This window comes from Ambystoma mexicanum, chromosome 7p (genome assembly GCF_040938575.1).
Source record: "Ambystoma mexicanum isolate Mex_15411 chromosome 7p, UKY_AmexF1_1, whole genome shotgun sequence".
NCBI lineage: Eukaryota > Metazoa > Chordata > Amphibia > Caudata > Ambystomatidae > Ambystoma > Ambystoma mexicanum.
Window position 1 is genome coordinate 53,362,800 of NC_090939.1, and position 27,788 is coordinate 53,390,587.

The following is a 27,788-nucleotide window of genomic DNA, read 5'->3' on the forward strand; positions in this document are numbered from 1 at the left end:
ACATAGTGCTACTGATGTGTAAGGTCTAATGATACATGGTATTGCCATGTGTCTGAAGTGTTTCACAAAATTAGGTTACCATCATCTAGAAGGGGTTTAAATGTATGTGAATCAGAGGACTAAATACACTGTATTGCACAATCAACTTTTAAAACTCATCTGTCTAGTACTCATACCAACTTGTGGAGCCTGCTCAGCTCCTATTTTTGACTTGGCCGATTTAGTTAAGTTTATCTGTGACCATCTGTGTACCCTCTGATTTTCTCATCTTCACCTTAGGCTCCATATCGTTGCTGGTTTGATTTTTAAATCTTTAGTGTGTGCCAATTTTCTTGCATCCTCATTCAGTAGTATCCCCTGCTGATTTAAGAACGGGGAAATGTACATCTAATCCAGATTTGGCTTCCTTTATACAGTTGCTCATGTTTCCCTTTCTTATTTCGCTCTTTGCCACAGCCTCCTTGAAGGGATCTGCAAAATGAATGTTTCTGGGACGTTCAACACATTTTCAATATTTTCAGACTTGCCATTTGTTGTCCACTACCAAGCGCCGGTCCTGTGTTCCAGTAGTTTTGTGGTGTTTGAGTTTCAGTGAAGTCCAATCTTTTTGTGAGGTTAAGCATGATTTATGATAGGTTATTTATGTGGATTACATGCAATGGTGATGACAGATGATGATCTCTTCCATGTGCTCCGTGTATCCCAATGCTATGACGATCCACCATGGTTTGCTGGCTAAAGCAGGGTGAAGGAACCGGTGAGTGTGTGGTATGGGTCCATTTAATTTTTAATCATGTGTCTGTCTGCAATGGACCCCAACACCTTAGTTTTGAATAGCTCCATATTGGCTCTCAAAGTATCGATTGATTCGTGGATAGTGTAAGGGTGCAGAAGTAAGAGATCGACACAATGGTGGCATCTTTATGGCTATGAACCTCTATTACACAATCGGGGGAAATCTAACTATCCCTAATAATGAGAGGCGTTTCCCTGCCTCAAAGAATAATCTAAGTAGATGGCCAAAGGAAAAGTCCACCATCATGTCTAAACCTATTTCCAACCCTTAATCTAAGAGCTCAACCTAAGGGGAATGGTGATCCTCTTCGGTTCAGAAGAATGCCTTTCTTCTTCTAGATGTGAGATTAAAAGTTATTTTCGAACTCGTCAAACAAAGTTAAAAATGATGCAAAAACATACTTGCAAAGGATGTGCAACCTTGAGACAAAAAAAGGTTGTTGAGTCCTCACAACGACAAGAGAAACTCTTCCCTTCTCTTGGCTTTCCAAAATGTTCCCAGACCATCAGGGGTAGACTGCCTTCTCCTGGTTTCTTTTCAGCTTCTCTTACAGCCAAACTGGTCCACTAACCTGCCAGGTACTCAAAATTAAGATTCCCAATGATCTAATCCTCATATGGGTGCAAGTCCCAGACTCACCTTTATGACTTATATTTCACTTTCTGATATATTTGTATACTCCCAGCCAAGTATCATAGGGCAGTTTTGGATATGTGAAAGTTCTCTCGCCTATATCAGGGTCCCAGACCCTGTCTCCTGGCTTTTGCTCACCCTTCTGGGTTCTCCACCAGCTTTGTGGGGCCCCCTCTGCACCTCCCCGACAACCAGTATACCTTTTCCTCGGTCTGGGGTGGTTTCCAGTCTTCCCGGGCCCCTGTGGGGATTCTTTGGCCTTCATGGTGGTTCTTAGGTCTGCAGCGACTCCACAGCCAATTTTCTCCTGGGGAATGCAACGTTTCCTTCTCACGAAACTAAGTCCGATGCGACGCCAGGGGCTGCTTCTTCAGGTTTTTTGAGCGGTTCATCTGCTTCGGACCCACTCCACTTCTGCTTGCTCCCGCCTCAGCATCACGGTCTGCCTTCTTCCTTCTCTCTGGTATCTGCATGCTCTCGCGGTTCCTCCAGGGAGGGCTCAACTTCATTCCCAGTCTTTCTTCTATTTTTATACTCTGTTGTACTTGTGATTGTCTACATTGAATAGACCGTGCTGTTTGAACCTGCGTGGTATTCTGAATTACTCCGGGCCTCATCTTAGTCTCACTTTTCAGGTTACAATGCTCACATGGGTACTTGTCTATACTTTCTTGTCTCAGTGTATGGTAGGAAGTTGGTATATTCTACCTTAAAATAATACTGAGTGAGGGAGGGAATGTGTTGCCCTGAATAGGGTAAGGGAGTGGGTAAAGGGGTATTTTTATACTGTGTTCTCCCTCTAATGTCATCCCTTGTCCCATAAGGGGTTTCCCTTCCCATGTGATACATCCACGGTACCACCGCCAGGGGGACTATTGCCGCAACGCCCTGGTCACATAGGAAGCCCCCCCCTCGCCTCCTATGAAAGAAGGGACGGGATCCAATGATTCATCACAGTAGACCTTCTATCTGACAGAACCATAAAAGAGGATGTAGTGAGAGCAGCGGTGGAACTGAAATGGTCAAGTGATTGAAGGAAAACCTTAAGCAAAATTATATAAGTCATGAAGAGTTGTCAAAACTCTAAGAATTTGCACTCTCTACGGTCACTATGACCCCAAACATAAACAAGTCACAGACTGGTCCTTGGTAAAAGGCTACACCAAACGATAGTCAAGCGAAAGTAAATATATAGCGCCCTGGACCTAAAATGTTGGCCTTGGAGGAAGTCTATTATCGTTGGGTAAGCTCTCTGTACATACATCAGTGGAGCTCTAAAATGCAACATGTCCACCTTGGCATAGTAGTTCTGATGCAGGATGTCCCAATAAAGACGTCTTTGGCCTGGGGTCACTTAATCGAAACGTTCACCCATTTATGGACTCGGAGGGTGATAAAGAAGAGGGAGGCTATTGAAGAAACAAAGTTGTGCAAAACCCCAGACCGTTTGAAGACTGCCTTGCTTGGAATTATGCTCTCCAGAATTTTAACTAACAAAAGAAATATGGTAATTTTAAATGTTCCTGATCCAACAGAACCGGACTGGCATTATGAATAAAGTATATAGGTGGATGAGCAGCAAGCTAGAAGATACGATCATGCGGTCATATCTGTAATTTGTAAAGAAGCTGAAATGTACCACACAAAATACTTTGCAAAACACAATGCTCATCGGATGTGGAGACTGCAGCCTATTATCTTTCATAAGAAAAGTAGATCCACTTGTTAATCCCTTTTGCAAAATCCACTTGATCCTACCTGAAAATGACACTCCCACAGACATAAGGCTTCCAAAGAGCGCAATTTCCCCAAGAAGGAAGGATAGAAGTGCACAAAAGCAGAAATTAAATACAACACCTCTTCCACACTCCCATGTGAAAAATCATATCTAGTCACGCCCACTTCATTAGGATGCAGGAGGAAGGAAATGGCCAAGGAGTTCCTATACCAATATGTCCCAGTGTTCCCATTGCAAATGGCCGTAGACCAGGCCTTGCACTAACACAAGTAGTTCTTCCCTCAATGTTAAGTTGACCGAAGCCAACCTGGACTCTGACTCCCAGGCAACTAGCTCCAGGTGACTACCTGGGGCAAATGCAGTATTACCAATAAAATGGGTACAGACCATACCAATACTGACTTGTTAAATGTTAAAATCATTTGCTGGAAGTGGCTGGAATCCCACAGAAAATAGGCGACCCAGTATTTAAGGCTTATGTTTCTATTTTCGACTTAATTATATTGCAGGAAACCTGGTCTTTGTAATCTTGTACTGTCGAGGATAATCAAGATGTCTTCAAAATTGCAGAAAAGGGACAGGAGGTTGGGGTAATTCCTGTGAGCTAGATTTAGTATCTGCCCAGAATATTATAAATATGGTGTCCATTAAAATGCCCACCTGTGCAGCAAGCTGTTCAAGTTCGGTAACTGATTATATCTTATTGCCACTGGATACCTGGGCATCCTACATGGATTTTGTGATGTGCCCAAGGGTGGAGAGTGATCATAATGCACTATGTTTGAATAAATATGTAGAAGATGGGTGCATTCGGGAAGGTTATTAGGAAGAAATGGCTACCTTGGATCTGTCCAATAAAGTGAGAGTTGGGTGGGGACCTAGACTAGAGAATCCAGACGTGACTGGGCAGAGCAGATCGAAGCAAAGGGGGATCTGCAAGAAATGTAAGAGGCATGTGGGGTGGGGTAAGGACGTAGCCCTGTTGAGAGAGGAAAAGTTCATCAGTCAAATGATGATTTTAATGGCGCCCCTCCTTCCATACGTATCAAAGGTTACGAAAGGAAACTGTGATAAGAGATCCTATAAATCCGATAAACTGGGTTGGTTTGATGAAGAATGTGCTAATTTGAAGGGTGTGCTACATTCTGCAATCTGACAAGGGGTGGGGTGGAAGGATGTCGGCATTATTACAAAATTACAACTCATTCATTCCACAAAAGGGAAAAAGCACTTGAACCGTAGCTGGACACATTTGGTAAAAGCAGCAAACGAGAAAGACCTAAACCTTTTGGAGGATGGTGTCCTAGGACTTCGGGAATTTCAAAGGTAAAATGGATACAAACATCTTAGAGGAAGAGTAGGTCAACAAATTCATGCAGATATTTGGGATGACAGAGGCGGAGTTACTCAGAGCTTTGTTTGGGTACCACTTTGTTGTTCCGACAATCGGGAGGGAACTTCAAGGAGAGGCGGCTACGGTCATACCCCTTGAGAAGGGGAACATTGCAATAGAGAAAAATTGTCAATCTGTAATACTGCTCTTTACAGAAGATGACATTCGTAAAACTATTGCTCACGTAGCCAGAGGAAAAGCCCCCGACTCCCAAACATTATCACCCGCAAAGGATTTTAAGCTTCTCTGCGACTGTTAGGTCCAGGTATTTATAGTTTCTCATTTTGTAAAGAGGGGAGTTAATTCGTCATTCTACTTAAATTTCATTATCTTAACCCTCTACAAGAAGATTACAGTGAACGAGGTACATGATGCAATGTAAAATGTTCTCCCACATAAACCTCCAAGAAATTAAAAGATGGATAGAGGAAAACACAGAATACATTCGGCACAGGGTGGGGGGGGGGGGGATTTAGGTCTGGGCTGTCTACGATAGACCAGGTCTTTGTCCTATGGCATATGACAAATATGCACTGGCCAAAAAATGTTGTCCTAGGCTGCCTTTCTAGATTTCTCCTCAGCCTTTGAGCTTGTAGTCAGGAGAGGCTGTGGATGAAGCTGGCCTGTATGGGAATGGACAAAAACCTGCTCGATATCATTCAGGTGGTATTTTTAAGAACTTCAGTACAGGTCAGGTTTGACCCACGTGGACAACTGATCAGGAAAATTCAGATGGGGAAAGGGGTAAAGCAGAGTTGCCTGCTTGTCCTGGTCCTCTTCTGTTTGTACATAAATGATATGCTCAAGTTTGTTTAAAATGCGGCAAAAGATCCCTCCAGCATCAGTGGGACAGCTGTGTCCATGTTGCTTTATGCCGATGGCTCTGTCCTCCAAGCTGGGACTCTGAATATTTTGAGGGCACAACTGCAGGCAGTATCGGATATTTATGGCTTGAATCATCCAAGACTGAACAAGTCAAAGTCTAAAGTGATGGTTTTTAATAACTCCCTAAAAAGGAGAACGAAGCCATGCTTAAAGCTGGATGGGTGAGTCAATCGAGTTAGTGGACAGCTTTGGGAATAGTCATCACCTCAAATCTATCTTAGAAAGCACAAATAATCAGCAACCAGAAAAGGTGCAACAGCTGGGAGAGCTATTATACATTTTGCTTGCAAGCATGGGGATAGGTTTGCTGCAGAAATAGAGACGGTCTATCAAGGGAAGGTGTGAGTCACGGTAGCCTATGGGACAGAACTGTGGGGCCTGGACAAGTTAGCCCCACAGAGTCGCTATTTGTGAGCAACGTTTCTGGAAGCTCTTTTTTACACCTACCAAAAAGGTTCCCATCTGCTACTCTAGATGCAGACATAGGCTTTCAGAATCATCAGAGAAGGGTGACTGTCTCCCCGACTAGATATGCTGGAAAAAGGGCCACAGAGTAGACCAGGGAGTTTGTGGATTTGGCCTGGCAAGAACACGTATCCCAACTTTACATCTATCCCTATAAAAAAGTGACCTACAGGAGCTTTCTGAGCTTGGCCTAGGCTACATTCAGGACTCTTTGAATCGTGCTCCTGATTCCTTCAAACTCTTGTCTAAACTCAAAGCAGCCCAAAAGAATCGTACAAGGTGGGCTGACGAGGCTGATTTGGCTAGCTTAGTTCACATGGTTTGGGTTGACTTTTTTCGTGGCTGGTGAAGCGCACCAATCATACTTGTCGAGACTTGTAACTCTGCAAGTCGGATACATTTTTAAGGGCCCATCTACAAAGAAACATCTCTCGTATATATTATATAGCTCCAAGAGTATAGCACATTTTCATTCTTTATATATCATGTATTTTACTTGTTCTTTCTGGCTGTTGGCAATAATTATGAATTTTATTACATAAAGATTTGTGTATTTATAAACTGAAATGGGGTTTTAAAACTAGTGTTTAAGTTGTGTTTATCATGTATTTTATTCTGTATTTAAAAGCTGTCACGAAAGGCCTAACAACTGAAAGTGTAAATAAAATCAATCCGTCTAGTGCAGTATTGCTTTCAGTTGCTTGTATATAAATTGTTGTAATAATATACTTATCTTGTTAGTGGTGTGATAATCCTAAAACCTCATGAGCACAATTTGGGCATTGTATCTGTTAATCATAAACTAATAATGGTGGCTAAACGTCAATATGTGACATGGGAATGACATCACTCCTTGAGCCTGCTACAAATACTTTCAGCACTTCATAATGGTGACAGTAAATTCAACAGGACGCTTAAAATGTCGTAACTTTACATCAAAGCAAACTGGTAAGACTCGAGTTCCTCTGGGACATTTATCTAAAAGTTCATTTTTCTTAAGGAAGACCACAGAAAATGAATTACCCTGATCTTTTACAGACAAGAGTAAACCTAGAATAGAACAGAGTGGCAACATTGCTGACTCATGCTATTGAGGTATGAACAAATATATAATTTTGTCTATTCTATAGCCAGTTTAGTACGTTTTCAGAGATCTTCATATTTATATTATGTTGTAGGTTATAAACACGCAACCTATTTGAAGATAAAGAAAGATGTGGTGATGCTTTACCATTAATTAATCTTTTTGAACACGCTTAATACTGGGGACAAGTGTCCAGGCATGGCACCAGTATTCTAACCTGTGGTGCTCTGAGTTGTCTCGCTCAGTTCTGTTTTTTCCGCAAACGTATTTGTTACGAGAACTCAGCGCCTCGTGTTATCTACTTCGATAATGTCTTCTTCTTCTACCCCACCACTCCACGGACTGTAAAGCCAAGATGTCATCACGGACCCACACCGTATCTGCTTGTGGTGTCTGTGCGAGAACCACGACACGTCGACTACTCGAAGTGCCAGTCGTTGACTGCCAAGGCCTTGCGGGAGCATAAGGGGAAGTTGCAGGTAGGTCGGGTATACAAACCCCGTAAATCCAAAAAGACTACTGGTCTTTCCACCGACGACTCGAGGGGTGACTCTCCCCGTCGGAGGGAGTCCAGGGCATCTCGGTCCCAGAGTGGTTCTCGCCGCTCTCCAAGAAGCGGCGTCACCGGTTGCCTTCCCCGTCCTCATCGGGTGATGGCTCCGCGAGGAAAGTGGCTTGCCTCACTAGATCCTCTACTCCGGAGGAGTGGGAGGCATTCAGGGAGAAAATGCTGGAGATTTTTCAATCTCGGGGCACTGTTCCGTCGCGCCTTCGGTTGAAGCTGGCAGGGAATGGTCTCGGTCCGACGCTCGCGCACCTTCGGGCCCGGGCAGTCGGCGCGATAAACCTCAGGAACTGTCGAGGTCCCGTTCGGACAAGGCTCCGGTAGATCGCCAGAGACGTGCCAGTTTCAGGTCGAGGTCTCCGTCCCTGACAAAACCGGTGAAGTCTGGGAAAGTGTTGAGGAAGGTGTTGACACCGTCAGTGCTGTGTCCATCGAGTGCGGCTGTCGGGGCGTTGCCCTCGGTCAGGCCCTTGGAGACTTGTCGAAGCCGTCGGTGCCCACAACGTTATCGGGGCCTACAGGCCTGAATTTGCTGGTGGAGGCCCTTAGAGCTGTGAAACCTCTGAGAAAGGCTCTGTCTGAGACTGTGAGGCCTGCTCTTGACTCCAGGTTTGCTCCTGTACCTAGGAAGGAGTTATTCCATTTTCTACAGAACATCTATGAGGATGAGGAGATGTCTGTGGAGTTGGAGCCTTTTGATGCGCCTGGTGACACTCCTGAAGCTCCTGACATGGTCTTTTCTGAGGACAGTCAGATGGAGGATCTGCGTCAATCTTTACATGCTGCCAGTGTCCTGCACACATCGTCTGAGATGGAGTTTGGCAGGCCAGAGCTTGGGGCTCATGCTGAATCCTCCTATAGGAGGTTGATGTCGAGAGTTACGGAGTACCTGGGGTACTCCTGCCCTCCAGTTGAATTCGATCAGGATGACATGACTGACGTTTTAGATCAGGGTCCGTCCACTGACCCAGCGTTACCTTTTCACATGGCGTTACAGAAAAGGGTGGCTGCTGCTTGGAACACCCCGGAGTCTCTTCCGGCTGTCAACAAGTTGTTGATTAAGAAATACCGCCCATCCAGTAGCGACCCCAACTACCTATCCACACACCCCACTCCTGAGGGTTTGATGGTTCAGGCGGCCATGGCCACCTCGAGGCAGGCGGCTTACCCTACCATCCCTCCAGATTGGGACGACAAGCGATTTGATGGATGGGCATGCAAGTTATTTTCAGCTGGGAGTATGGCCCTTAAATCGGCCAACTCCACCTGTGCCTTAGCCAGATTTTTGCACACTCTGTGGAATTGTCTTTTTCTGGCGGCTGAGCATATTCCCGAAAGGGAAGAAAGGGATGGGTTCCTTGCTATTTTGCAGGATGGCAAGGATGCCATGTGTGAATCCCTTCAGTCTGGGTCAGACATGGCAGATGGTGTCAGCCGGTCCATGGCTGCGAGCACAGTGATACGCAGGTTTGCGTGGTTGCGGAAGTCGGGGTTTGCTCTGGATGTGCAGGCCTGTCTTCTCAACATGGCCTTTGACGGTTCTCATTTATTTGGCAGCAAGGCTGATGAGAGCCCTGAGAGGTTGCAGACCTCCCAAGCAGCTGCTAAATCTTTGGGCGCAGCTGTGTGTCAGCCTCTGCCTTTTCATCCTAGGCGACAGCATCAGAGAGGTTCCTTTCGCTACTATTCCTCTTTTGGTAGAGCGAGAGGAGTGGCCAGTCAAAGGGGCCACGGTAAAGGTCCTTGCGGTGGATGGGGACGAGCTGCCAAAGCCGTTCAAGCAGCTGCTTCGTTGCTTTCAGGCGCTGCCGCAGCTGCCCCGAAACAGCTATGAGGCCAGGTCTCATTGGTCGCTCTCAGCATCTCGAAGAGTGGCGAGCCATTACTTCAGATGCGTGGGTACTGGAAACAATAACCCACGGCTACTGCCTACCCTTCCTAAATCGGCCTCGTGACAATTCACTGGGGAAACTCTCTTTGAAGATTCCGGATCCGCTCCTTGTGCAGGAAATCTTGACCCTGCTGCAGAAAGGCGCTATAGAACTAGTGCCTGTGGCGGAGAGGAACAAGGGCTGGAAGTCACCATATTTTTTGACTACTAAGAAAGATGGAGGACTGAGACCCATCTTGGACTTGTGTCGCTTGAACAAGTTCCTCAGGAAGAACAGTTCAAGATGGTCACTCTTTCCCAGATCCTTCAGGCCCTTCAACTTCAGGATTGGTTGGTATCATTGGACTTACAGGATGCTTATTTTCATGTGGCGATACATCCAAAGCACAGAAAATACCTGAGGTTCGCTGTTGGCAGCTTGCACTTTCGGGTCCTGCAATTCGGGTTGACCTCCGCCCGAGGGTCTTCACCAAGCTCATGGTGGTGGTGGCAGCGTATCTCAGGAGAGAGGGGTTCACGTCTACCCCTAACTGGAAGACTGGTTGATCCGAGCGCGTTCTCCCAAACAGGCCTTGGATCATCTCAGCCTCACCTGCCACTCCTTTCACAAGCTGGGCTTCACCCTCAATTTCAAAAAGTCGCATATGACACCTGCCCAACAACTCAGTACATCGGGGCTGTGCTGGGCACATCCATGGGGAAGTGCTTGCCACCCAAGGTGAGGGCTCATCACATTGTCCAGATGGTCAACAAATTTCAACATGCCCAGAGTCTCCCGGCTTTCCAATTCTTAAGGTTGCTCGACCTCATGGCGTCCTGCATTTTTCTGGTGCCAGTGGCCAGACTGCGGATGAGATCCCTTCAATGGGCTCTCAGGACGCAGTGGTCCCAATTCTCAGGCAAAATGTTGGATCTCCTTTAGATTCCGCTCTCCGCTCTCACAGGATCTACTGTGGTGGGTCAGCGAAGGGAATCTGATGAAGAGAGAGCCTTTTTGGCAACCGTGGCGGACATGATGGTAATGACGGATGCTTCCCTCACAGGATGGGGAGCTCACGCAAACGAGCTGACCACCAGCGTTCGTTGGTTTCCGTCAGAGTCCAAACTTCACATAAATCTTTTGGAGCTGAGAGCCATCAGGCTAACCCTGAAGGTTTTTCTGCCGTTTGTATGCGGGAAGAGTGTCCTGATCATGATGGACAACACAGTGGCCATGCATTACCTCAACAAAAAGGGAGCCGTAGGATTGCTCCCGCTGTGCAGAAATGCGATGCAGCTCTGGTTCTGGGCGATACAGCAAGGAATCTTGCTCTCTGCAATTCATCTGGCTGGAGAGGAGACTGCGGCGGCGGATGCTCTGAGCAGCTATAAGGTGGTCTCCCACAAGTGGAAGTTAGCTCAGGAAGTCCTTCAGGAGATATCCGCCCTTTGGGGAACTCCTCAAGTGGATCTGTTCGCGACCGGTGCCAACCGGACGTGCGAGACATATTGCTCAAGGGAATTTCCTCCGAGAGGAGCTTTAGGGGACGCGTTCGTCGTGGATTGGTAATTCCCACTTCTGTATGCGTTTCCTCCGGTCCCCGTCATTCCTCAGGTTCTAAGGAGGTGGCGGAGGTTCGAGTCCCACATGATACTAATTTCTGTGGATTGGGCCAGGAGAGCATGGTACCCCGGACCTTCTAGAAATGTCCATCTGTCCTCTACGCCGTCTTCCCCACAGAGAGGATTCTCTCTCACTCTCTCGGTGTTTTCGGCCAGGCGTCCGGCAACCAAATCCCTGTACCATTGGCATAAATTTTGCGACTGGTGCAGAGGAAACGGTGTCGATACTTTTCAGTGTTCCATTCCGATGGTTCTTTCTTTCTTGCTTTGTTTGGCCCACAAGGGTCTTCAAGTGGGTACCATTAAAGCTTACCTGGCAGCACTGTCTATTTTCAAACGCTCTTCTGAACAATGTTCTTATTTTAAGATTCCTTTGATTACCCAGTTTCTAAAAGGGCTCATAAATGTGTTGCCGCCGTCTCCTTTTCAGGTGCCGGTTTGGGATCTGAATCTGTTCTTGAAATTCCTGATGGGTGCTCCGTTTGAACCTTTGCACTATTGTCCTTTGAGACTGGTGACCTTCAAGACAGTTTTCTTGATTGCAGTTACATCTGCTCGCAGAGTGAGCGAGTTGCAGGCACATTCGTATAAGCCACCCTTTACTCTGTCCACAGGGATTGGGTTGTACTGAGGGTACGCCGTTCCTTCCTACCTAAGATAGAGTCCGAGTTTCATTTGAGCCAGAAGGTGGTACTTCCTGTTTCTATCCACCTCCTCATCCTGGTAAGAGTGGACGATCAACTTTTTGTGGGATACAATGGACACCGATTGGGCCATGCTGTTATCAAATAGACCTTGTCTAGGTGGATTATCCTCACCGTTGCTGAATATTAGATTGTCTTGCAAGGACCCTCCGGAGGGTTTGCAAGCTGACTCCACTAGGGCCGTAGCTACATCCACAGCCCTGGAACGGGGAGTTCCTGTTAAGAACATTTGTCATGCTGCAACGTGGTCTTCCATCCACACCTTTGTCAAGCATTACTCCCTGGATACTTTCCATGGTCAAGATATGGCCTTTGATAAAGCAGTGCTTTATTCTGCCATCTGAATGGGTATATCCAAATTCTTCTCCCTCCTCCACTCACTGATACTGCTTTGGGAGGCTGTCAAAGATGTGGAATATGTTGGAGGACACAATCCAGTCGAAGATCAACCAACTGGTAACTTTCTTTCGACTGATGTTCCTCCAACGTATTCCACATCGCCCTCCCAGCCTGCCCCTCTGAAGAATGTCCTATGCTATTGCAGCTTGTGTTCCCACAAGGTTATGCGCAGTCAAGGAGGCTTGGTGTGCGGTTATGGCACACATTGTGGAGGGGAAAAAACATGAACTGAGGCTACGGGCGCAGGTTGTCCTATTATAACATCCGATGACATCACCCTCGACGGAGGCCTTTGAGGGAGATCGACCCGATGCAGGACGCCCTCTGCCGAGAAATTTCCGAAGCAGCACAGCTGTGGACATTACATGTCAAAGATGTGGAATATGTTGGAGGAACATCCAGTCGAAAGAACGTTACCAGTTGGTAAGTAACTTCTGTTCTTCTGTTTTACTGTGGTGCTGTGTGGTGTGGTTGACTTATATGCATCACCTGGATTGTATTGTAAAGATACTTATAAAGCGCAGCAAAGACCTGTTGGCATCTAGGCGCCAATGGTACCAAAGAGAAGAGGAAGGTGGCCACCTCTAAAACAGCAGTGGTGTTTGCGGAAGCTTGATGGAAAGTGGTTGCTCCTAATAAAGTAAGGAAGAGCGTTCCACGATGACTGGGCCAGCACAGAGAAAGATCTGCTGCGTGCCTGGGCATGCCGAAAGCGGGGGACAGAAAGCAGACATTGGTTAGATGAACAAAGCGATCTCTTGGGTTGGTTAAGAGAAAACTTAGTTTGAAGAAATTCGACTCCCGCAGAGTGAATAGCATGATGGACCATGCATAAAATCTTAAAGTTGACCCGGGTTTTAACAGGCAGCCAATGTAGGCGTTGAAGGTGGTCATGAGAATGGGACAGTCTGGGAGCATTAAGAGCAAGTCTAGCGGCTGCGTTTTGCAGAATCTGGAGCCGCAGGAGTACCATTTCTGGTTGGTCGAGATAGATGCCATTGCAGTAATCTATTGCCCCCATAATGGAAGCAGTCACTATCTTGACACTAGCCTCATCAGGAAGAAAGGGGAGAACTTTCTTCAGCATATTCAGTTTAACAAACCCTGTTTGGCAAACTGTAGAGATGTGTGCTTCTCTGGAGCCATAACCTTAATGCCAAGGCTCTTGACTACAGCAGGTGGTCTCAGGCAAGGCCCAAGACATGTTGGCCAGTAGTCGGAGGTCCAACAGGGGCTAGCGGAGTCCTGGCCAATCACCAGTACCTCAGTCTTCTCCATGTTTAGATTCAACCCATTTTCAGTCATCCATATCCCCACACTGAGAGGCAATCTCTCAGAAGCTGGGGGGACTTTCCTTAGTGGCATTAAGACGGAAAAGGATCTGGGTACCATCAGCGTATATGAAAAAGTGCACACCAAAACAAGAAATAAGTTTGACCAGTGTGACCATATATATATTTTATATAGATTAAAGAGTAGTGGAGAGATTGCCAACCCCTGTGGAACTTTGCAGTCAAACACCATAGGAGAAGAGGTGAAGCGGGGAAGAGGCACCACCTGAGTACGGTCAGAAAGAAAAGATGAGAACCACTTCAAGGGGACTCCCGAAACTCCCACATCTGAGAGGCACTGCAAGAGTCTCTGGTGGTCAATGGTGTCAAAGGCTGCAGAGAGATCGAGTAGGATGAGAGCACTTGTCTCTCTGCGGTCTTGTAACCCTGCAATATCATCATGAAGTGCAATCATTATTGATTCTGTGCCCATCCATGGGTGAAAACCAGCCTGTAGAGGATGGAGAATGTTATTAGCCTCAAAATAGGCTTAGAACTGAGGAGTAATGATAGATTCTAAGTAAGGAGATCATTTTCAGCCGCTGTCGGGGTCGAGAAATTATTATTATTATTTATTTTTTATTTTTAGCAACGTCGAGACCACTGCATGGTTAATGGCTTTTGGGATGAATCCAGTGGCACATGAAATGTTCAAGTGCTTCTGTAAGGCGAGGGACTAAGTTACTGCGTACTAGATAGGCTATGTGATGATGGTGTTAGCATAACCGTTTGAGGATTTGCAGGTTATTTTAACGACTTATAGATGATATTCCATATCCAATGGAATTTGAAAAGTTCAATGGAAAGCGCTCTTATTGCATTCTAGTTTTAATGATCTCCACCATTGTGTTTAGCGCAGATTTTCTGGTATAATGTGCATTATCTTATAGTGAGTGTGATGACATACATCTGTGCATGAATGTATAGCCATCGTAGTGTGTTTTTAGAACAATGTTTGCCTGATGAGGGTGTACCACAGTGAGTGTGATGACATACATATGTGTGTGAAAGTGTGTAGTTCTGCCAATGAGTTTGAGAACTCTGTGCATCGCCTGATGGGTGTGTACCATAGTGATGACATGCATCTGTGTGCAACTGTGCAGTCATGATAGTGTGTTTTGGATTTCTTTTGCCTAGTGGGCAGGTTAGTGTAGTATTTTGGTCAAAGGCGTGATGGTTTGGTTGCCCTTGGTGGGCAAGTTATTGTTTGTGCTCAAAGGTACAGTTTCTACTGGCCCCAGTCGTAAAAAGGACATGTCATGCTTGCTGGGTCTGGTTATGCTGTGGCATAAAATGCTTGCACTAGTTGTGCGAATCCTTTAGTAGTTTGTTTAGGAACTGACTGTATAATTGGATCCGAGTTGCCATTTTGTGGAGGTTTGCCTGTGGCAATATTTTGGAAATATTTTTTTCTTTTTCTTGGCTGGCAGCAGTGTGTGGCATCCCCATGCTTGATGTGCTGGTCCTGAGCACCTCCAAGTGTTGAGCTATGGCACTCAAGATTTTCTACCGCCGCCTGGGAAGTTGTTTTGTTTTGTTTGTTGCTGGTTGCATGTTGGTCTGGCCAACAAATCTGCAGCTGCGTGAATTATAGATTTGCTGTCCTTAGGGCACACTGGTGGTGACAATGTGGTGAGTTTTGTTTTTTCTATTCTGTGTTGTGGTTTGTGTTTTAGTCTTTGCTTAGTGTGTCTGGATTCATTCATGTGTGTGTGTGTGCATCCGTTTTGATTGCTCTTCTGGGTTCTTGTTTGACGAGTGATGCCCATTCTTAGTGCTGGATTCTGGTGGAGTGTTTGGTACGCGCTTGTTGAGTTCCTTACCTTTGTCTCAGGTTGGGCAGTTGTGCTTAGGGGTGGCAGCCCTAAGACCGCTCTGTAGCAGCAAGGGGTAAAAGGTGGTCTGTGTTTCAGGAGGTACGGAGTGTTGGTTTGGTGGCCCTTGGTGGGCAGGTTATTGCTTGGGGGTGTTAGCTTCAAGATTCACTGGTGGCAGTGGTGAATATAAGGTGATGGGTATTTTGCTGGTGGCTTGTGAATGTTGTTTTGGTTGCCCCAGGCAAGTCACTGGATAGTTATTTATGCCCTTTTGGTCGGTTTCTTCCCTTCGTTTGGCTGTTTGTGATGTTGGTTCAGCTGGTGTGTGTGTGTGGTGTGTGTTGTGATGTGTCTTCTTGTTTGATGGGAGAGGAGGTGTATTATATTGCTGTATTTTGATTGTGAAGGGAAGGAAGTTTTCTGGCTGGACTTGAGCGTGTGCAGAGTTTGAATTATGTCAGTACCTGAGTGATGCCATGTGTAGAATGTTGGATGAGTTGGAATGTTGTCATGTGAGTGTACCACCTATGGCAGTTGAAACCATGTAGCCTGGGTGGTGGGAGCCAGTGGGCTTCCTTTCTGCTCTGGGCGTTGTCTTGCTATCGTATGTGCCTGTTTGATGTAACTGAATAAAGTAACAAGCTCTGCCTTACCTGTGCTGCCTGAAGGACTCTCTATCCTAACACCTAGCACTTATATCTCTCTCTCTCTCTCTCTCTCTCTCTCTCTCTCTCTCTCTCTCTCTCTCTCTCTCTCTCTCTCTCACACATATATTCATATGGGGTAGATGCCTTCCACTCGCTTATGTCCAGGGCTTGCAAGATGTTCGGTCTTGCACCCGAGGAGCAGCAAAAGGAGTGTGTGTTTGTACCAGTGCAGTGAGCAGCGCAGGAAGTCGGTCATGTCCATCCCGCTGTTAGAAGACATATGGGAGGATGGCCTGGTGCATCCCGCAACTGCCCCGGCTAAAAAAAGACTTGCTCGACAAAATGTACAGAGCCCAAGAGAGCACTCCCGCCTGCTTCCGCACCCAACCCACGCCAGACTGTTGTTTCTGCTACTGCCATGAAATGATTGGCTTAACCCTTCGTCATTTTGCTCTGTCCCTCCAGACACGGAAGGCAAACGGCTCAACGCCTTTAGTAAGATCATTACCACCACAGCCAGGACTATCAAGGTGGCAAATGCAATGACCTTACTCGCACCCTATGATCGCGAGCTGTGGTACAAGTAGGGTCCCCTGCTAGAGTTCCTGCCAGAGGACAAGAAAAAGGAGGCCATGGACATCTTCCATGAGGGCGAGTTAGCGTCAGACCATGCCATCACGGTCTCTGTGTACATTGCCGATACTGGTTTTTGCCAACTTGAAAATGCAGTGGTCCTATGCAGGCAGGGTTGACTCAAGGCCACAGATTTTCGAACCGATGTCCAGTCTAGGGTCATTGATATGCCCTTTGACTGATCTGCCCTTTTTGGTAAAAAAAGTGGATGAAGCCTTACAGTCCATAAAGACGGACACGGAAACTGCTTGCTCCTCGGGCACGCTACAGCAAAGGCGCCAGTCCTTCCATTCAGGAAAAGGGCATTATGGCATAACTTTGCAGGATAATTGCTCCACGTACCGGTCTTGCTCCTCTTACAAGATCCCGTACTCATCAGGGCACCAGCACAGAAAAAAAGTCCCAATCCTACAGGGACAACACCACTGTAGCTCCTCCCTATATAGTGGCCCGTTCGGCAAACAGACATGAGCAGCCCAGGGCCAAGTCCTCCTGTTCCAGCACCCAGGTTGGAGGACGACTTTCAAGGTTGGTCGACGAATGGGTGCACATCACAACCGACAAATGGGTGCTATCCCTCCTCCAGTAGGGCCACTCACTAGTTCGTGGACTATCCACGGGTATTCATCCCGCACACAAACCAGATAGGTTGCAACACCTCTTGCTACAGGAAGTACAAGCTCTGCAGCAGAAGGGTGCAGTGGAGAATGTGCCAAAGGACGAACTGGGCACATGAGTCTACTCCTGCTACTTTCTGGTAAGAAAAATGTCACTGCCCAACAAGTCGGGGGGTTGGAGTGTTACACTATGGCCATTACGTCCCCATTCATTGCAAGGTATTACAGGAAAGTGGAATCCACTATGGCATCTTTACAGGTTGCCATGGAGACTGGGGAAGCCACTCACACGTTCAGGTCAGCTGACGAAGTCCAGACGTGCTCCTCGTCCTCGTATGTGGAAGCCACGCCCCCTTGTGGTTTAAATCCCGCGGCTGCAGCATCCTCATTGCTGCTAATTGAATTGTTACAGCTTGTGGCTTTCTACAGTCATCGATTCCTCCTCTGATTACTCTCCGCGACTCACTTCTTGACTTCCCGGCTTCCAGACCTGTTTTTTTTATTGGACTGTCTACTCGGATATTCCTTCCTGGACTCTGTTTGCCACGGTTCCCTCCTTGGGTGCGGCTTTCCTCCACATTGCCGATGGAGCCTCCATTTCCGCGGCAGCTCATTCCCTCAAATGGGCAGAGTTTCCTCCAGCTCCGCGGCAGCTCTCACCCTCAAGCGGGCAGAGTTTCTGGTCCTGTTCCACACCAATTGTTCCATGCTTCCCACTCCACGGCATTCACTCAGCTCAATTGATCAGCACTTCCAGCCCCACAGCTATTTCCTCAACACAGCCGACCACAGTTTCCAATCCCACGGCAATACTCCTCCCACGGACTGGCAAGGACAACAACAAGAGTAAGTCTATCATTTGTTGCTTGTTTCAAAACGGTTCTAGAACATGTCCGCACCCCCTTTTAGGTTCACCCATATTAGTAATCCTACAGCCACTGCACGCTTAGGATTCCTGGAATTCCTGTCCTGCAACCTGGAGCTATAACTGACTTATCTGGAACTTGTTCTGCTAAAATGCATCTGAACGCTCTCCAGTATATGCACCAACCCGGACCTAGCATGACCATCATGCCGACCGGGTTTATCTTCCTATACTAATTTCCCAGTTTATTTTGTCCTGTCATGTTCTACTTATTCCAGATAATCACTTCAGGTTAGTTTATCCCAATACTCACTTCTTAAATAGTACTGAATCACCAAAGGGAACTCATCTGGTGTTTCCATCTTATAGGTACAGGATCAGCTTTCAGTCCCTATTCACCTATGCCTAATTTCAGGTATCTGTTGTTCCAATTAAAATTGTTACTAAACTTGATGTCATTAACCTAATCATCTTTGTATTTCCTTGAAGCATTGGTTTGGCGGTGCGTGCATTCCCCGCTCTTTTATGCGATAGATGGCTCTGACTGTTTTTACTTAAATAGCAGAGCAGTACATAGTAAAGAAGAGCCCCTCATTAAGAGGAAGCCTGATTCTCAGAGATCAGGGGATCCTGGGTTCTTGAGACTGTTAATGCTTCTTCATCTCCCACTACGCATCTTGGGCAGTCCATACTACCTACCAACGTGGTGAGTAACAGAATTAGCAGCCTAGAGAAAAATGTCTACTGAGACTACTGATGCCCTGACACAAATAGTGCAGATGGTAACAGACCTTCGTACGGATCTGACCAATGCACATGAAGCACTGCGCCAACGTATGGACGCAATTCAGTCTCTAGTAACATCCCCAGCATCACAGGCAGGTGCCGGAGCCACCGCTTCGGGGTCTGGTTTTTCGACACCTGTTCAGGAACACGCTCCGGTATTGCTGACTACCCAGTTTCCGTTAGCTCCTCCGGAGCGTTTTTTGGGAGACCCTAAACAGTACAGGACGTTCGTCAACCAATGTAAACTGCATTTCTTATGCCGTCCTTCTTCTTTTCCCAATTCTACTACTAAGGCGGCTTTTGTGCTGTCTCACTTGGGTGGTACTGCTGCAGCTTGACCTAACCCGTTGCTGGAATCCAACAGCCATGTGCTGTACAACTGCGATGCTCTCCTTTCCATGATGAGCAAGGTGTTTGACACCAGATATACTACTCAAGCCACCAATCTAGAATTACTCAAACATAGACAAGGGAACACTTCCTTGTTGGTATATCTAGCTCGGTTTAACCAGCTTGCGGCTGAAACCGATTGGCCGGAAGAAAAGAAAGCAGCCGTCTTCTATCAAGGACTCTCTGAGGAACTAAAGGATATTCTGTCCACGGTTCCTGTTCTACCCACAGCCTTCGGGGAATTGCTCGACCTGGTCCATCAGATCGATGCCCGCAAGGCTGAAAGACGTGGGGTAAAAAAGAACAACCACGATCATACCTGTCTCGGAATTGCCTCCGTACAGCTGCCTGCCCCTGAGCCTATGCAAATCGGTGCAGTTGGGAGCCCTTTGATCCCGGCTCAGCGGGAGTATCGCAGGTCCCATAACCTATGCATGTGCTGTGGCTCTTCTGATCACCTCTTGCGCGAGTGCCCCAAAAAACCCAAAAGAAAGGCGGGAAACGTCAAATCCCGACAGTAGACGGAGTCCCTACGTCGGTAGGTCATAACTTGGACTCGCCCGTTTCTGGTTCTTTCCAACTCCTTCGTCTTCCTGTCACTTTTTTCTCTTGCTCATGGAGAACCCTTCAAAGCTCAGGCCGTTATTGATTCTGGGGCTATGGGCAATTACATTGACCATTGCTTTGTTACTGTGGCAGGGATTCCGCGGATTCGTAAACAACAACCTGAGACAGTTAATGCAGTGGATGGATCCACTCTTATATCTGGTATGGTGACCCATCATACTATGCCATTAACCATGTGCACCGATGAGGTACACACTGAGACGATTTCTTTTGATATCATCAAGGCCCCGGTTTATAAAGTCATATTAGGTCTGCCATGGTTGCATTATCATAACCCCCTCATTGATTGGGCAACACACCAGATACAATTCCCCTCCACTTTGTGTAACGATTAGTGCACTCTGTTGCATGGCATCACTCAGGGTACTCCTATCAAAGCACTTGCATCCTCTTCCCTGCACATAGGAGCCGTCTCTAATGCCCCTTTACCCTCGGTTCCGGCGGATTATGGGGACTTCTGTGATGTGTTCGATAAGGGCATGGCAGAGACTTTGCCGCTGCATCGAATCTTGGATTGCCCTATAGATCTAATACCCAGAGCCAAGATCCCTGTGGGAAGGGTGCATTCACTTACCTTGAAGGAGGATGCAGTGTTAAAAGAATAAATGGACAAATCACTTGCTATGGGATTCATTCGGCCGTCTAAATCACCAGCGGCATCCCCTCTTTTTTGTGCCCAAAAAAGAAGGCGATCTTCGCTCCTATATTGATTACAGAGCCTTGAACGCGGTCACTTTTAAGAACGAATACCTGCTTCCACTGATCTCCGTCCTTCTCGATGAATTGGGTGCTTCTCGAATTTTCACTAAGTTAGACCTCAGAGGGGCTTACTACTTGGTGCGCATGAGAGAGGGGGACAAGTGGAAGACAGCGTTCAAGACTTGATACAGGTTATACAACTACCTGGTGATGCCCTTTGGGCTCTGTAACGCCCCAGCCACTTTTCAGGCTTTTATGAACGACCTGTTTCATGACATCTCTGACCAGTTTGTTGTTATCTACCAAGATGACATCCTGATTTATTTACGCACCATTTCAGAACACATCCAACTTGTCAGAACGGTTCTCCAACGTTTACAAGAGAATCAAGCTGTTTGTGAAAGCTGAAAAATGTATATTCCACTCCACTGAAGTAGAATTCTTAGGTTACGACCTCACTAACCAAGGTGTTTGTATGAGCAAATCCAAGGTCAAAGCTATCCTAGAATGGCCAGAACCCAAATCAGTCAAAACCCTCCAATCCTTCTTAGGATTCGCCAACTTTTATAGGCGTTTCATTGATGGCTTTTCTGCTCTTTCAGCCCCTCTTACGACTTTGACCAGTGCCAAAACCGACTGTCTGGTCTCCTGAAGCACAACAGGCATTTGATAATTTGAAGTCTGCATTCGTTACTGCACCAGTCCTTAAACATCCTGATCCAGACCTCCCGTCGTTTGTGGAGGCTGACGCTTCCGGGATAGCTATTGGTGCGGTGTTGCCACAAGAATGCCTGCATACTGGGGACATGCACCCCCCCACTGCCTTCTTTTCACGCAAACTGACTGCTTATGAAAGGAACTATTCAATCACGGAACAGGAACTCCTGGCTATCAGGGATGCCTTTTCTGAATGGAGGCATCATCTACTAGGAGCCTGTCATCCTGTTACGGTCTACTCTGATCACCGGAGCTTGCTGGCCTTTAAATCTGTGAAATGTCTCACTGCTAGACAAGCACGCTGGCATTTGTTCTTCTCACAATACCAATTCACTATTACTTACCTACCAATTCACTATTACTTACCGACCTGCCAAGGCGCAAGTGTCAGCCGATGCTCTCTCACGTCATCATGCTGAGGGCGATTCATTGAGGACGGAGCCTCCCACTCTTCTACAGAACAAAGTTGTTTGTGGGTGTTCTGTTCAGCCTTCCTTGCGGTCTCTCATTTGTATATGGGTCAAGGAACATCCCACTGAGTTCGCAGAGCTCAATATGGATCTGGTTCAGGGATTTCTTGTTATCCAAGGGCGCATTTCTATCCCGCCTGGCCTTGCCCGTACTCTGGCCCTTCAATGGTCACATGATTCTGTTGTTGCTGCACATCCAGGATAGAAGAAAACGCTGGAAGCCCTGCGGCGCTGGTCTTGGTGGCCTAACATGTCACGGGGCGTAAAGGACTATATAGCCTCTTGCGCTATCTGTGCCCAATGCAAATCATCCAGGACCAGGCATGTGGGCTTATTACGGCCATTACCGGTTCCTTACAAACCATGGCAAATGGTTTCAATGGACTTTATCGTTGAATTACCAGAAATACAAGGCTACTATACCATATGGGTAGTCGTGGATTACTTCACTAAATATGCATTTTTTGGGCTACCCTCCGCACCACGATTGGCCAGGTTGTTCGTGTCTAATGTCTTCAGGTACTTTGGTTTCCCTTCCATCCGACTGTGGTACGCAATTTACATCGAGATTCTGGAAGGCCCTTACTGCCTCTCTGTGCATCGATGACAGGTATTCTTCCTCCTATCATCCTCAAACTGATGGCCAGGCGGAGAGGGAAACGCTACTATTGAACAGTATCTACGCTGTTTATGCCTACAATTCCAACAAACCTGGTACACAGCCTTACTACAAGCCGAGTTCGCATACAATAACTCCATGCATGCATCCACAGGGATTTCTCTGTTTTACGTCCCCATTCATTGCAAGGTATTACAGGAAAGTGCAATCCACTATGGCATCGTTACAGGTTGCCATGGAGACTGGGGAAGCCACGCACACGTTCAGGTCAGCTGACGAAGTCCAGACGTGCTCCTCGTCCTCGTACGTGGAAGCCACGCCCCCTTGTGGTTTAAATCCCACGGCTGCAGCATCCTCATTGCTGCTAATTGAATTGTTACAGCTTGTGGCTTTCTACAGTCATCGATTCCTCCTTGGATTGCTCTTCACGACTCACTTCTTGACTTCCCGGCTTCCAGACCCGTTTTTGTTATTGGACTGTCTACTCGGATATTCCTTCCTGGACTCTGTTTGCCACGGTTCCCTCCTTGGGTGTGGCTTTCCTCCACATTGCCAATCGAGCCTCCAGTTCCGCGGCAGCTCTCTCCCTCAAGCGGGCAGTGTTTCCTCCAGCTCCGCGGCAGCTCTCTCCCTCAAGCGGGCAGAGTTTCTGGTCCTGTTCCACACCAATTGTTCCGTGCTTCCAACTCTACGGCATTCACTCAGCTCAGTTGATCAGCACTTCCAGCCCCACAGCTATTTCCTCAACACAGCGGACCACAGTTTCCAATCCCATGGCAATACTCCTCCCATGGACTGGCAAGGACAACAACAAGAGTAAGTCTATCATTTGTTGCTTGTTTCAAAACGGTTCTAGAACATTTCCGCACCCCCTTTTAGGTTCACCCATATTAGTGAACCTACAGCCACTGCACGCTTAGGATTCCTGGAATTCCTGTCCTGCAACCTGGAACTATAACGGACTTATCTGGAACTTGTTCTGCTAAAATGCATCTGAACGCTCTCCAGTATATGCACCAACCCGGACCTAGTGCGACCCTCATGCCGACCGGGTTCATCTTCCTATACTAATTTCCCAGTTTGTTATTTTCACTCCTCCTACAGTGCCACTTCAGGTTAGTTTATCCCAATACTCACTTCTTAAATAGTACTGAATCGCCAAAGGGAACTCATCTGGTGTTTCCAACTTATAGGTACAGGATCAGCTTTCAGTCCCTATTCACCTACGCCTAATTTCAGGTATCTGTTGTTCCAATTAAAATTGTTACTAAACTTGATTTCATTAACCTAATCATCTTTGTATTTCCTTGCGGCATTGGTTTGGCGGTGCGTGCATTCCCCGCTCTTTTATGCGATAGATGGCTCTGACTGTTTTTACTTAAATAGCAGAGCAGTACATCGTAAAGAAGAGCCCCTCATTAAGAGGAAGCCTGAGTCTGAGATCAGGGGATCCTGAGTTCTTGAGACTGTTACTGCTTCTTCATCTCCCACTACGCATCTTGGGAAGTCCATACTACCTACCAATGTGGTGAGTAACATGGAGGCTCATATTAGATCTAAGGGTCCTCAACAAGTTCCTAAAGACACAGAACTTCTGTTTGGTCGCATGCAACAGGTGTTGTCCCAGCTACAACAAGGAGATTTCTTGGTGCCCCTCAACCTTGGACGCCTATTTTCACATCCCTATTCGCTGCTCACGCCGCCCCTACCGACGCTTTGTGGTGGCAGGAGTACATTGTCAGTTCATGGCCCTTCCTTTCGGCCTCTGGTTTGCCCAGCCAGTGTTTGCCAAATGCCTTGCGCCAGTGGTGGCACACCTGCAGGGAATTGGCGTGCACGTCTATCTGTATTTAGACGAGTTGGTGAGAGCCCCCTCCTTTCCGCTGGCACAAGCCAACACCGCCACCACCATCAAGTGTTTACAGCAATTGGGATTCTCCATCAAATTCCCAAAGTCGTGCCTGGTCCCATTGCAAAAGGCACTCTATCTTGGAGGAAAACCCGACACCCAGACTTGCACCGCCAGGCCCTCGGATGAAAGGTTGGCGGCTCTTCTGGAGAAGGTGCGCGATCTCGACTGCGCCCAGGTAACACCAGTCCAACTAGAAATCCCTTCTTGGGATGTCATCATGCATCCTGTTAATCACCAACTGCCGGTTACAGGTGAGGCTGGTGCAAGAATTCCTGGATGCCCGCGGTCCAATCCTCAGAGTCCTGGGACGATGGCATAGCTCTGACACTGGTTTTCAGGTGGAGCCTTTGCTGGTGGTCGGTGAGGGAACATCTGGTGCAAGGCGCCCCCTTCTGGTTGCCAGATCATTAGGCCACCGTCACGACAAATGCGTCAATGGAGGGCTGGGGTGCCCACTGTCAAGACCAACACTCCGGAGGCCTTTGGTCTGAGGAGGAAAAGAGCCAGCATTTCAACCTGCTGGAACTGCGGGCAATATTTTGGTCCCTGAAGTCTTTCTCCCTCTCCTGTTGGGTGGTGTGAATTTACACTGACAATACGACATCCATGTTTTATGTCTACAAGCAAGAAGGAACGAGGTCCAAACAGTTTTCCAGGGAGGCCGAAGCACTGTGGCATTGGGCTCTACAGCACAAACTGTTTCTCATACCCCTTCATCTACCGGGGATTCAGAACACACTAGTGGACTTCCTCAGCAGGGAGTTGCGCTCGTGTCATGAGTGAGAACTGCACGGCGACCAGCTTCACCTGTTTCAGACGTGGGGAACTCCTGTGATCAACCTTTTTGCCACCTGCGACAACAGTCGCTGCAAAACCTTCCCCCTTCTGGGGAGCTTGAGGGACGCATTTGCGTTTCCTTGGTAAGGGAAGTTTCTGTATGCATTCCCCCAATCCCTCTGGTGCCTCCAGCCCTACACATCTTCAGACTGTATCGATGCAAACTAATTAGTGGCCACGTTGTGGCCAAGACCGTTTTGAACTCTGACATCCTTATCCTCTTGTCAGCGGCGCCAATCAAGATGCGCCTGCACCAATTGCTCCTGTCCAGGAATCGGGGGCAGTTCTGCACCACGTCCTGGCCCCTATCAGACGGGCTGGCTCCTGTGGTCCTAGAGCTCTGGGCTCTGTCCCTTTCAGTGTTACAAGAGCAAGTGGAAATGTTTTCAAGTATTTTTCACAAACCATCGACTGTATCCTCAGACCATGCGGCCAGAGGATCTGTTGCCTTCTCTGTTGTCCCGGGCTCAGTCTGGCTTAGTGCATGCTTCCATCAAGGTGCACCTGGTGGCGATCTCCAGGTATGACCGCTCCACAGGGGTTCCATCCTTTTGGTGCCACCGGCTAGTGAAGGAAGGAGTTCTTGCATGGGCTGTTCTGGTCTTTTCCACCTGTTTGTTGCCCAGTGCCAGCGTGGGAGCAAAATGTGCTACTCGCTAGACTCATGAAGCCTCCTTTCGAGCCCATGCACCAAGCATCCAATACAAATCTTTCCTGGAAAACGGCGTTCTTGGTGGCCTTAACTTTCGGCCAGACTAGTGGGTGAAATCCAGGCGATTTCCTCAAAACCGTCCTGCTTGACATTTCACAAGGACAAGGGTATTAATCAAACCTTTGTTAATCTTTTTACCATTTGATACTGAATACATTAAATAAGGGGAAATGAAAATGATCATGTTGATATTGGATTGCCTAGAATGAAAGCATTAAGCGTGTATGCATCTAAATTAATACAAGAACACTTTTATGGATTTCTTTATTTTCCCCAGTTCCAGGTTGTGGTGCTGTTTAAAATGTGGTTTCCAGTGCAATGCTGGCATGTATTGTTGAGATAAGGGGAGGAATTGAACCGGAACAAGACGGAGCTGCATTCCAGAAAAATGCGTCTTGCTTAAGCACCGTTCTGTTTAGGCCCTATGCCCAAACCCCTCCTCCTGAAGAAGTCGTCTGCAATGTATCGAGCGCACTGTCAGGAGACACGCTTTTTCACTGATGTACAATCGCCATTTGTGGGTTCCATACGCCCTTGGAGGCAGTTCATTCCGCTTGGCACTTTAGTTATGCGCGTTATATGAGTGCCCATCAGTCAGTGAAATTGGTGGTCATTCTTCGGATCCCTCCCAGAGCCTTCCTGAATTGGGTCCGGCGTGGCGTGCAGGGACTCCTCGTACCCTCTGCCACTGCCGCCGCTTTACACTGCAGTGGGGCAGGACGCCGAGGAGCACATTCTCATCAGAGTGTAGTTGGCCAGACCCTCCACTCCCACTGGGGGCAGCGTACACATCACTGGTGGTGGGCAGCCCCCCCCCCCCGTCTCCGCTGGCTGCTGCGGTCCTTTGCTACCTTAGTTGATCTAATAAAGGAGAAGATCATTTTCTCATGATCCCACGGTTTGTCCGGGGGAGGGGAGAACTGGTGGGGAGGGGTGGGTGTTGCACACCATATACCCTATTACTTTCACCTGCTGTCCGTGTTGAAGATATGGCGCGTGACTGGTCTAATGGTTTCAGGATTTGCTCTACAGGCCGGACTTTCAAGGTGGAGGCATATGTGATGCCCTGGAGCGCCCTCTGGTGGCCACTGCGCGTCATTTGCCGTAACTTCTTTTACGTGCGCATCGGAAGGGTTCTACAGTGGCAGGTGTACTTTTAGGTATTTGTTTGCTCGTGCCTGGCTCTGTGCTGGTTTTGAAATGTTTCTATTGAATGCTTGGTTGTAAGCCTTGCTTTCTCTCCTTCTTGACTGCAGGGAGGAAGGGATGTCCTCTGTGGGATTCTGCGTCATCAGCTCCTTAAAGAGATGCTACCCTTTGGAAGACGCCACCCACATCGCCCTCCGTAAGTAGCTTTTGCACAGCTGGTCATTTAAACAGTGCCATCCATTCAGCATTCACTCTCACGGATGCAGCGTCTCAATGCATTCCGAGTATGTTCTCGAGATATTATGCGGCCGTCCATATCAGTAGAAATGAGGCACCCACTCTATTGCAATACTCGAGCGCCTGGAGGACAGTTTACTGCACTGCTGGTAAAAAATGATTCTAGCACGGCTCAATTCGCACATTATTTGTAAATGTACCAGGCATCCCGTGCCTTGCCTCCATGTCAGCAATGCAGGCACCAGATACTCCTGCGAATTGGGGTCCCAGCCACATTCTCGGCAGGAAGAGGTGGGGGGCGTGAGCTAGAAAGCCTTTCAAACATTTAGAAATTAACACTCTAGACAGGGAAACGATTGATTCATATTTTTAGTACCCGAGAAACTGGCATCTACCCTAGCAAGAAGCTCCAGCTCCCTGGGGAACCGCCGCACCTGCAGCTCCCTGGGGGAACATCCATAAACTCATGTGCCCTGACAAGAAGCTGCAGCTCCCTGGGGAACCGCCACAACCGCACCTGCAGCTCCCTGGGGAACATCCATAAACTCACATGTGCCCTGACAGGAAG

The 27,788-nt window shown here is 47.6% G+C and overlaps 1 protein-coding gene across 4 annotated transcripts in view; it reads left to right on the forward strand.

The window, feature by feature from the left end:
- Positions 1–27,788, forward strand: part of GDAP2 (ganglioside induced differentiation associated protein 2) — a 1,016,820-nt gene that overhangs the window by 483,674 nt on the left and 505,358 nt on the right. For all 4 annotated transcript variants that reach the window (XM_069635760.1, XM_069635762.1, XM_069635761.1 and 1 more), the window contains exon 6: positions 27,091–27,179. In XM_069635760.1, the coding sequence (XP_069491861.1) occupies positions 27,091–27,179 (89 nt within the window). The remainder of the gene's footprint in view (positions 1–27,090; positions 27,180–27,788) is intronic.